The 12,353-nt window shown below is 40.5% G+C and overlaps 1 protein-coding gene across 3 annotated transcripts in view; it reads right to left on the minus strand.

Moving 5' to 3' along the window:
* NKAIN3 (sodium/potassium transporting ATPase interacting 3) overlaps positions 1-12,353 on the minus strand; it is a 429,459-nt gene that overhangs the window by 26,710 nt on the left and 390,396 nt on the right. For all 3 annotated transcript variants that reach the window (XM_070392076.1, XM_070392077.1, XM_070392075.1), the window contains exon 5: positions 10,056-10,116. In XM_070392076.1, coding sequence (XP_070248177.1) covers positions 10,056-10,116 — 61 coding nt within the window. The remainder of the gene's footprint in view (positions 1-10,055; positions 10,117-12,353) is intronic.

Below are 12,353 nucleotides of genomic sequence, written 5' to 3' on the forward strand. Positions count from 1 at the left end.
TTGTCTCCCTGTCTGGTCAAGAACTGTTTGCAAGAGAAGCAATATCTCAGTGTTTTGTATATACAACCACTCTTGTAGCCTTTGTTTGTTTGTTATTGTAGAGAAACAGATTCTTTATATATTTTGTAAGATTGATGCCATATATATATATATATATCTTGAGAATGTTATGTACTATTCTGCTATCTAAAAGGGCTAAACGTCTGTTTTATTGCCTGGTCTTATTTTAAAATGCTTCTGTTTTATTGTCTTACTTTACTTAAAATGCTTCCTTCTAGCAGTGTGAGTATAAGCTGTATACTAAGGAGAGTGGTTCACATTTTAAGGACTTAATGATAAATAATCACTCCAAAAGTAGCCAGGGCGAGTATTCAAAATTTGTTACCTGTAGCTGCATCAGAAATATGCTTAATTTGCATCAGGATATTAGAAGTAATTTTTAATTGATAAAATAAATGATATTCAAGAGATGGGCTTGCCTGGCAAAACTCAAGAAGATGGGATTGTCTGGGAAATCAGAAGGGAAATTTTTCAAAGAGGGAGCAGTCAACAGTGACCAAAGTCATCAATTATAATGAAGCTCGATAATATCTAAGTGATTTTGACAATTAGAAGGTCATTGCTGGCCGCTGAGAGAGCATTTTCAGTGATAATATAGGACAGGAGGCCAGGCAGCAGCAGGCTGACAGAGAATGGGAGGTGAGAAAGTGAACACTAAGCCTGGACTACTTTATAGAAAGGTGATGGGATAAAGAAGTATAAATTTGCAGTTATTAAAATAGTCACGGGGATGTAAAGTACAGACTAGGGAATATAGACAATAATATATCTATATATACAAAAGCCTATGTGACTGTTACAACCAGTTGACCGAACGACTGGTTGCTATGATGTGCACTGACCACCAGGGGGCAGATGCTCAATGCAGGAGCTGCCCCCTGGTGTTCAGTGTGCTCCCACAGCAAACCTCCCATGGCTGGCCAACTTCCCTCGGTCCCTCCCTGCCGGCTGGCTGGCCCCAGTTGGCCCCTATCAGGACTGGGCAAGATGGCCTGATCAGCCCTGATCACCATCCAGGCTGAGAGACTCAACTGTGCACAAATTCATGCACCGAGCCTCTAGTATTATAGTAATTATGCCTGGTGTCAGATGGGTACTAGACTTATCAGGGTGATCACCTTGTGAGTTATACAAATGTCTAGTCACTATGCTTTACAACTGAAATGAATACAATATTGTGTGTCAACAGTAATGGAAAAGTAAAAGATAATTATTTAACAAAAATGAAAAGTCTGAATGAGGGAAGCAGCACAAGAGACAGGGAAGGTAAATGCCTACCAGGGGAGTCTGGGTAATTTCTTCGTTATGTGACTCTATTTATAAGGTGAGGAAAAAGATGCAATGGGAGGGAGAAACTGGACAGGGAGAGAGGGGAAGAGAGAGGAGAGAGAGAGAGAAAGAGAGAGAGAGAGAGAGAGAAAAAGAAGAGAGAGAGAGAGAGAGAGTAGTTAATGGAGCAACTATTAAAAGCCACACAAGCCACAGGACAGAATGAAGGCTTACTTGAGGAAAAATAAAGAAAATCATGGATAAATGAAGGTAGTTCCCATGGCTTGGTACTTGTGGGAATCCATACCTCCTGGCTTTCATTTTCTTTGGGAAGAGCCTTAGGGTGGAGGAGGAAAGGTGCCAAGAATTACATCACCACTTTGGATTTCATGTCCCTAAAATAGGGGTGGGGTCTCCAAAGTCCTTGAAATGAGGATAGGAAAATCTAAGACTGTAGTGTTTGTTGTTGTTGTTTTAAATAGGTTCTTTCACATTCCACATTGGGATCGCAGTATCTCACCATCACTATTGGTCACAGTATAACCCCAGAGGAGCCTATAACCTTTGGTATAGGACAGTGGTCGGCAAACTGTGGCTCGCGAGCCACATGAGGCTCTTTGGCCCCTTGAGTGTGGCTCTTCCACAAAATACTAAGTGCGGGCATGCATGTACAGTGCGATTGAAACTTCGTGGCCCATGCACAGAAGTCAGTTTTCGGCCTGGGTGAGTCTATTTTGAAGAAGGGGTGTTAGAAGAAGCGGGGGTACATTCACTGAGGTCGACCCCTCAGATTGAGGACGTTTTTAGCAAAGGCCAGCTTAGGAGTACCCTAATTAAGTTAATAACAATGTACCTACCTATATAGTTTAAGTTTAAAAAATTTGGCTCTCAAAAGAAATTTCAATCGTTGTACTGTTGATATTTGGCTCTGTTGACTAATGATTTTGCTGACCACTGGTCTAGGAGAAACCTGAGGCTCAGGGCAGTGAGGAGGCCTCCTAGTGAGTTGCGGGGAGGGAGTAGGGCTCTTGTTCTCCAGGCTGCACTACCAGATGGGGCTGCAGAGGTGCTGGTTCCTACAAGACTGGCAGAGCCGCTAACCTTTCCCCCAGAGTTGTAAGGGAGCTACTGGGCTGTGGTTCTCCTGCCTCACTGAGCCCATCTGGAGAGAGGACAGCCTGCTTTCCCAAGGAAAGCAAGGCCTCAGGCCTTCAGCTCCTGGGTTTAAAGCGTAAGGCTGCAGTTTTAAGGGAACTGGAGGAGGCACTGACGAGGACCAGGAGAGAGGTTGGAAGGGCAGGGTGGCCAGCTTACGTGTCACAGTGTGAAGTTGCCTCAGGGCCAGTGGATGCAGGCGCGTGCTTCTCTCCACATCAGTGGGCAGCATAGAGACAGATGTAGAGAATGAGAGGCTAATGTACCTGCTGTGGGGCTGGCAGAACTAGCCCAGTGGGAGAACTGAGAAGGGCAGGGGGGTTGGGATAAAGGTATTGAATTTAGAATTAAAATGGAAACTCAGGGGAGTTTGGCAGAACCCTGTCAGCTGCTCTGCCTGCTGGGCTCCTAAATCTTCCCACTAATAACCCAGAGTGAAACCATCGCACAGGATCCACATAAAATCCTCACAGCACATGTTTTCTTACTGTGCATTTCGGGTGCCGTGAGGCTGCGGATTTTTAAATTTGTTGCTCCCTCATAATCACATCTGGTCCCCAAATCCCGCATCTTCCATTCGGTACCATCTGGATGGCAGATCCTTCATTCTTCCTTCTCCACCGAAGGACATGGATCGCAGCGTGGGGCCATTGGTCACAGTGATAACAGAGCTCCCCTCTGCCTGAAGCAGGGGGCTAGAGAGAGCCAGGCAGGCAATCGTGAAGAGGGCTTGCTTTAGGGCTGAGGCAAGGCAGAGAGATCAGGATGTCTTGAAACAGCTGCCACCATTTACCATTTGTAAATGAATGGCGAAGAAAATGGAGGCACTTGGTTGTACTTTGAGATAACCTCCCAGCCACAGGGACCTCATCCACTGAGCTGAGTGCTTTTGGGACCCCCTAACAGGTGATATGCCTTGTAAATGGGCACAGAGCTAGATATTGGTAGAGTAAGGACCACCTTCATTTAAATCATTTCTAAAATCCAGTTTCCAGTGGAAACAGAAAATTACCACCCCCATTTTCTGTCAAAACAGGCAGGCCACAGTTTGTAACCAATGAAAATTTTCAGGGAATTTAAGTGCACAAACCATTTATACTTTATTGTGAATGAATCAGATTTTTTGTGCAGTGCAGGGAATGGAAACTTTAAATTTTCATAAGGTGTGAGGAAAAAGATGAGAGATAATGTAAAGACATGGGAGCATTTTCCCTACCATGTGTTTTGTACAATAAACATTTACTGATGTCCTGTGCTGTTCCATATACCGAATCAGGTCACGGGATCCTTGAGACATGAACCCTATCCTCTAGAAGTGGGGCACCCTGTTAATGAAGAAACAAGTGAAGCAGGTTCAGAGATATGTTTAGGCCTACTGAGCCATGGTGGCTGGGGGGGGGGGCGGGGGGGCGGGGAGGGAAGGTGCCCTCAGGAAGACTGTTAAGGAACATATAGGACTTGTTAGTGACTTGAAGGGAGGTGAAGTTGTCTCATTTGGTGATTGACTAGATGAGGGAGAAGTTGAGGAATATGCCCAAGGTTCTAGCTTGTGTAAGGCGTGATCATTCACATAAATGGAGATAGAATATAGAAAAGGAAGAACTTTCCCCACCATCTCTACCGGTGGAAATCCTTGGCAGTCCATTTGTTTGAGATAACCTCCCAGCCACGGGGGCCTTATCCATTGAGCTGAATGCCTATGAGATCCCATAACACAGCGGTTCTCAACCTGTGGGTCGCGACCCCCCTGGGGGTAGAACGACCCTTTCACAGGGGTCGCCTAAGACCATCAGAAAACACATATGTAATTACATATTGTTTTTGTGATTAATCACTATGCTTTAATTATGTTCAATTTGTAACAATGAAAATACATCCTGCATATCAGATATTTACATGACGATTTACAGCAGTAGCAAAATTACAGTTATGAAGTAGCAACGAAAATAATTTTATGGTTGGGGGTCACCACAACATGAAGAACTGTATTAAAGGGTCGCGGCATGAGGAAGGTTGAGAACCACTGACATAACAGGTGATATGACTTGTAAATGGGCACAGAGCTAAAACTTGGTAGAGCTAGGGCCACCTACAGTTTCTCTTCCAATGCTCCCTCATTATCTATTGTATATCTAGTGTCCATTGTGTCAGGAAATGGGCTACGCCCTGGGGATATCGTGATGTAAAAATTACAATTGTGTTAAATGTCCCCAAGTGCAGTGTATAATGAAAGCACAGAATGATATATCACAGACGCCCTCATCTAGCCTGAGGAAGAAAGTGTCAAATTGGGAAAGAGAGTCAAGCTGAGACCTGAAAGATGCATAAAGTTAGTGAAAAAGTGTGGTGTGAGGAGGTGTGGAAAAGATGCATAGACTTAGAAAAACAGATGTGGTTGGAGATGAGGAAGTGAGGGGGGTAGGAAAATATGGCTGTAGAGAGTTCCTGGTCAGACTTAAATACAGTGGGGCCTTGACTTACGAGTTTAATTCGTTCCGAGACCGAGCTCGTTAAGGAGCTTGTTAACTCAAATTACTCTGTCAACTCAATGCAAAAAATCGGCCGAGAGACAGCTGGTATCTCAAAAAACTCTTTAGTTGGGACACTCATAAGTCAAGGCCCCACTGTATAGGAGTCCTGGTTCAGTGAGATAGGCATTCATCTAGGCTCCATATCACTGTGGACTTTGCAGCTGATTCTAGAAAGGGGGCTTTCTATCTTGCCCCTGTGGAGAGTCCCCACTTGGTTCACTGTTTTGGGTATTTGGGTGTTCATAATATTATTCTTGAGAAACTGTCTTTTTTTTTTTTTTTTTTTTAAATATATTTTATTGATTTTTCACAGAGAGGAAGGGAGAGAGATAGATAGTCAGAAACATCGATGGGAGAGAAACATCGATCAGCTGCCTCCTGCACACCCCCCACTGGGGATGTGCCCGCAAGCCAGGTACATGCCCTTGACCGGAATCGAACCTGGGACCCTTCAGTCCGCAGGCCGACGCTCTATCCACTGAGCCAAACCGGTTTTGGCGAGAAACTGTCTTAATAACCCACCAAAGGACTGGAAGTCTATCTCTGAATCATAACACTGTAGCTAGGATCCTATTCTGTGCTGCTCAACTTTCCAAGGCGTGGGCTGCCCCAAATCACCACCCTGTTGGGCCTGCCTCTCTGACAGTGGGTCTGTCCCCTGGGCCATATTTTGTATTTAGATTCAGTCTGTGAATGCACCAAGTTTCCAAGTCTCAGTTCCCTCTGAGATGTTTTGTCCAGGAATCAACAAGCTCTTGCTCTGATGTGGTATAGTGGAGGTTTAATTCATCTTCCAATATCTTAACATTCTAAATTACAAAAATTCCATTCAATTATGTTTAAGAGATACAGGACCTCCATTTGCCAAAAACAAATATTTGTAAATGCATCAGGCATCTCACTAAATTCTGAACACAAGGCATAGTCATTTCATTAGATTTGAAAATCTTGGGATCTTGAAATACATTTTGAAAAATAAGTTGCTAGGCCAAGAGAATACATTTAACATATACACTCAACAAACATTTCTTAATTGGATGCTAAGCATTTTTCTAGGCTCTATGGTTCTATCAGGGACCAAAGTAAAGATCCTGCCCTCACAGATCTATTCTGATTGCTAGTACTTTTGTAGCTATTTGGTAGTTATCTTGGCAAATTAGGAGAAATGTTACAGGTTCTATATCTAAACTGTGGTGAGGATAGTTACATGCAACTCACCAGATAGTTACCAAAAGAAATACTCTCTGAGAACCAGTAGACGTTTAATGGTTTATTGCACAAATACTATGACTCCTTTGAAATGTCGACTGTGACAACAGTATCACCCTTACCCAAGTCTCATGCTTTTCTCCATATTTGACTCAGAAAATTCTTCTGTTCCTCCACCCTTAAATACACAAATATTTCAAGGCTGTCACAAGACAACCAACCTGTTTTCTATTCTGAGGATCATCCAGCCCTTGCTGCTTTTTCTTCTCCCCCTCTGGCCAGGGTTACTCCACTGCTCTCTGTCTTCTCCATCAATTACAAAGCTAAATTCTTAGGAGGACATAGGGGCTATTTTTATTTCCAATTCACATCATAGCTATGGTAACATCACCTTATTCTTTTAAAAGGAACTCATGAGTAAAGAGGCAAATACATGAATACTAGCCTGCAGGAAGCCTCAAGGAGCAGTAGAGCTATGGAATATTTTTCCAATAGTCACACCTCCTCCCACTGAAAAATTCCCAAAAAGTAGACTAGAAAGGGTCAGATGGCTGCACAAAGAGCTACTTTGAGCTATTCAATGCAAAATATTGAGCCTACATGTGGAGGTTCATTTCCTCTTTAAAACTGGTAGGGTTTTCAATATACTTTTCTCCCACCATTCCACATCTAAAACCCAGACTGGCCTTTTTGAGTCCAAACAGATGTCCTAGTTGTAACTGGCAAGCTGACATAGAAGGAGTCGCGTTAGCAACAGACCCCCTGAAAAAGCCTGGCAATATTTATAACTGTACAAGTTGATACTGTTTTCAGCATCTTTTGCCTCACCTCCACATCTCCCTGAATTAAAACATTCTTTTTAGTAAATTTGACAAGATAGAGCAAGCCCACAAGTTCATTTTCAGCAATAGATGATTCACAAACAAGATGTTGACAGGTTTTTATGACTACACATTCCAAATATCCTGGTCTCACCAAAGTGCTCATGGAGATTGATAGGTATTTTAAAAAGAAATAAAAAAGAAGCAAATATATAAAAATACGTTTTTCATGAGAATGGATGATAGAAAGTATTGACCCCACCCATCAGCACTCTTCCTTTTGTGAGCTTTTCTTCTCTTTGACCTGTAATCATGGTCTTTATAGGAAATAGCAAAGGAAGCCTAGAAGTAACTAAGAAGATGGGTGGCTGGAAATAAATGTTTCCTCAAGCATTTAGGACTTTTCAGAAATGTCCATCACTGAAATGTTAGTCCCATAGAAGCACTTAGCATGGCAGAGGAGAAAAGCAGATAGCTGTTATTAATTTTAAGGCTGGCTGACAGCTTTCAGTCCAAGAACAAGGCTTAACTTTGCATTCTGAATAATGCAGAGATTTTCATTAGTTGGAATAGGAAATGATAAATAATATATTGTCTGCCAAAGTACTGTGACATTACATTATATACTTGCAGTTACCTTTCAGAATAAGCTTTCCAGAAGTGTGCTTAGACAAATTGGAAAGCTAGCAGTATTGTTTTCTTATTTTATGTTTTACTTTTGGAAAAACAATTCAAAAGACACATCTTCTTAGCTGTGGGCTGGTAAGGTCATATCCAAAGGGCAGTTCATTATTGCACCTAAAAGCTAAGTGTTGGCACAAATTGTACTAGTCTATGAGATCATTGCAATTGGTTTCATAGATTTCTTTTTGCTCACATCTGCCTTCTGGAGATGCTGGGCAATTCAATTACAAGTGCACTTTTGATTCCTACTTCTATCAATAAAAAGAATATAAAATTACCCTTGCTTGAGAACGATCAGACTAAAAGGTTTGTGATTGCTTTTCACTGTCATCTCTCTTCCAGCAGATTATCATGTCAGGTTGGTCGAGGGCATATTTACTTTGTTTTGAGCACACAAGACTCAGTTTCTGACTCTAAGTATTATTTGAATTGATGGTAACACAACTACTATATCCAGATGTCTCTCGGTAACTTAATGCATGGCCCCAATAACAAACACCAGAATTAAACCGTTAATGGAAAAGGCTGCTAGCAGCTGCTTCAATCCCAGTTTGATGGGTATTAAAATAGCTGATTCAGAGATTTCTATAGAAAACTTAAGCTAATTAAAGACACCAAAGTCGATGGAACTATAATATCTGCCAGCATCATACAATCTATATACACTCACATTAATACTCTACCCGAAGGCTGATAGAAGGTCAAAAAACGTTTACTCAATTTAGATGGACCTTTTATTATGCATGTCATTTTGCATTTTCCAGGTTTACTTAAAAATCACAGGCCTCAAAGAAAAGTCCTTTCTATATTTATTCTACTAGATAATAAAGACTATTGATTATTCTGCCTTTTCACACTCAGTAAGGCAGGACAGAGCATTCGCATCGTTTGAGAGCCTCCAACCAATTCAGTGAGAAAAAAAGAAAGAGGATTCTTTCAATACCTACTCAAAAGTATCATACCGAATTTAATTGAGATTTATCATTCAGTGTTTCAATTTCTGAAGTATTTATTCATCCCCAATTCTAATCATTTTCTTTTGATCCCTCTTCCAGGTAAAACTGTTCATACTCAACCAGTTGTGTTTTGGCTGTGAGTAGGAGGCAGGCTGCTAACTTTTTATACATTAACATTGTCAGGTTGTAGAATTAACTACTAATGGAACTCTCAAGGATCGACTTTTTGACGTTCAACCTCATAGTGGGAAGTGTTGTCATTACAGCTGCACTTTTGAAATGTCAGAAACTTGCTGGCTCATCTAGCATAAAAAAAAAAAAAATACCCAAGGCAAGCGTAACAGATAAGATGCAGTCTGTTTACATGTCTTCACTGCCTGATGAGTTTCTTCCCAGGGTCTAATATTTATCCCATTTGGTCAAATAAATTGAGGTGGGAACTTATTGCCAACTGGTTTCCAGTTTATGTATCATGTACTACCTCTGATTGGTGGGGAGCATTCATCAGACCCCTTTGGAGTTGTGTTCTAGAAAGTTACAAGGCTAGCTAGAAACTTACCCTCATTTTGTTAGAGTCAACTTTACAACTCAGACAGTAACTGCAATGATATAACCAAATCTCTGCTATGGTTGGGTGTAATAATTATTAGTTTTAAATAAATTAAAATTTCCTTTGGTATTACGTGAGCCCATGACAGAGTTGTGCCAAGAAGTGCCTTATACACTAGCAGGTAGGTGTTTAAGAAATGCCAGTGGTTGACCTATGTTGCAAAATCTCTACCTATATAACTTTTCAGGTTGTATAGGTATTATGTGTGTGTGTGTGTGTGTGTGTGTGTGTGTGTTCCTGCTAAAATGTGATTGCTTAGCTTTTTCAGCATCTCTCTGTTCTTTACATTTTGCCTAGAAGATTGTCATTTTTAGTTTTCTCAGAGAATTTTATATAGCTTATACACATGTAGAGCTTGCTATAATGGGTATTGTTGTATTGATGTCATTGCTATTAGTCAGATTTCAAAATTCTGCAGCCAGCATCCTTACAGGGGTGATGGATAAAGCAACCCCGAATTTTCTACTCAGCATACTGTTTAGGTCTCTGATGAAAAGTTACTAAGACATGTTGTGACAGCAATCTGTAGGCTTCTGTGTCTCTGGGAAGCTTCCCATACAATTTGGGTTGAGAGTTTCAATACTCAGTGCCATCTGATTTGAGTGCAGTTTGGCTTATAAATGCTTGATTGTAACTTTACGATGGTGAGTTCAGTCATTTTCATTTCCAAATGGGAATGATTTCAGAGCCCTGTAATGATTAGTTTTGGGAGCTATATCTCATCCAAAATCAACCCACAGGGAGATGTAACAATACTTACAGGTATCCTCTTCTTCCATGAAAATACTGATCACATAACAGGCATACACAAAACCAACCAACTGCAAAGGAGAGAAAAGAAAATACTTTAAGAATCTAATCCAGATGTCCATAATTACAGAGCCTATATAATCCAATAGAGAAAGAATATATGGCAGTAACGTCTATAAATCTGTAATAGGAAAAAATCTTGGTTTTGCATAATAGCTGTGATTTTAAGGAGGCTTTTCATTTCTACTCAGCTTTAATAGCTTTCTAAAAAAATATACAAGAATGGGAAAAAACCAATTTCTAGGTATTTCACTTAGATTTTGATTTGAGATTTATAGGTCTTACATTTTAAGATCACCACAGGTTATTCAGAACATATATTTTAAAGTTTTGACTATTTATAGAGCAATCTGTAGCTGCACTCATTAATTATTACTACAACTATTTTAATGTTTAATAACAAAAAAGAAATCAAAATACATTAATTATCAATTAAACACCAATCATCTACTGAACCATTTAAAATGCTCAGAAAATGTAAATTCTATTTAAATGCCATGTTTTGTTAATTATATCATAATGAAATGCATTAACTTTCAGGCATTAGTAGTAAAATAAAATAGATAAGATCATTTATACTTTGGATACTAGTAGTGAAAAGAGTAAATGCAGGTGCTTTCTGGCTTTCTACATTTTTTTCTACTTATATTGAGAAGACAATTTTTATCCTATGGAGCCAGTGACACTGAAATTCTTAGAAGACAAAATTTTCATCGAATCTAGTTTAGTCTGAAATTACTTCAATAAATACTTTGATGAAAAAGTATTAGAGTCTGTCTTCTTGCCTTTCTCTCCCTTGTTAAAGTCTGTCCCTCCTTTTCTTTATAAAACACATTGGGAAGGAAACTTTTCTGATAGCCCCAGTGTCAAAGGCTGAATGCAAAGAATAATGTAACTGGTGTTTGTGACTGCCCAGGTAGATGAGGACTTTGAACTCATAACCAGCTTAGACTGTCTAGACAAAGGCAAAGAAGTCTCTCAGAGGGCGAAAGGTTAGAGTGAGAACTTATATAGAGAGACTTGCCAGAGTACTGAAAGTTCCTCTCATCGCAAAGGGTGCCTTTTCTCATCCAAACCAAGTGAGGGGGTATTTCAGAGAAACAGAAACATGGGGAGCCTGACAAGGTTCTTGTAATTTGGGGAACACAGGTGCTTGGCACTTAATCCACATTTGAAGAAGTCAAAATTTAAAGGGCTGTGGCTAAGTGTGCTTTTGGTGACAGTGTGTGCAGACACAGGGCTGAGAGGCATGGCCTGTCAGGTGTATGGGTGCCCTTAGCCTGGCAGGTAAAGCCTTTTGGAGAGAGCTGGCTGTGGAGGTGGCCTCAGAAGAATGATGCTGCTACTTAGTATATAGAAGATGTGTAAGAATGTCAAGTGGCCGGCTAGAGAGGCCGATCATCCAGAGAACCAGGTGAGGATGCCAAAGAATGGCTGGGGTGGGTTTCTGAAGAACCCACAAAAGCACATACAAAAGGAAGAGCTGCAGTTGGAATCTGTTCCACCCAGGGAGCACCTCCTGCTGGATTACAATGGAACCAGCCATGTAAGACCTGTTCCTTATCTCTTCTCCATGAGTCCTCCTTTCACTGCATCTCTAGAATAACCCAACAGAGAGAAGTGGAGTGAGAAGAGGGAAAAACAGTGAGAAGTCCCTTCCTCACTGCTGATATGCAAGTTGAATTCAGACCCAGGCTGAGGAGGAGAGTTTAAGTAGAGGAGAGTTTGCACTGGCTGGGGCTGAACTTTTATTTTTAAAAAAATTGAGATAAAATTGGTGTACAATATGATATAAGTTTTATGTGTAGAATATTATCATTAGACATCTGTATACTCTACAAATGATCATCAGCAAAAGTCCAGTCACCATCCAACACTATATAATTGACCGCTTTACCCATTTCACCCTCCTGCAAAGTCCCTCCCTCTGGTAACCACCAATTTGTCCTCTGTATCTAAGAATTTTTTGTTTTGTTTTATTTTTTTAGATTCCATGTATGAATAAAGAAATCATATGATATTTGTCTTTTTCCATCTGACTTATTTCACTTAGCATACATAATACCCTCACTGTCCATCCATATTGCTGCAATGGCAAGATTTCATTCTTTTTTGTGACTGAGTAGTATTACATCTATCATCTATCTATCTATCTATCTATCTATCTATCTATCTATCTATCTATGTATCTATCTATCCATCCATCCATCACAGCTTCTTTATCCATTCATTCATCAATGGACACAGG

The sequence above is a fragment of the Myotis yumanensis genome, unplaced genomic scaffold, assembly GCF_028538775.1.
Source record: "Myotis yumanensis isolate MYYU_CA2020_CCGP unplaced genomic scaffold, mMyoYum1.0.hap1 SCAF_15, whole genome shotgun sequence".
In the NCBI taxonomy this organism is placed as follows: Eukaryota; Metazoa; Chordata; class Mammalia; order Chiroptera; family Vespertilionidae; genus Myotis; species Myotis yumanensis.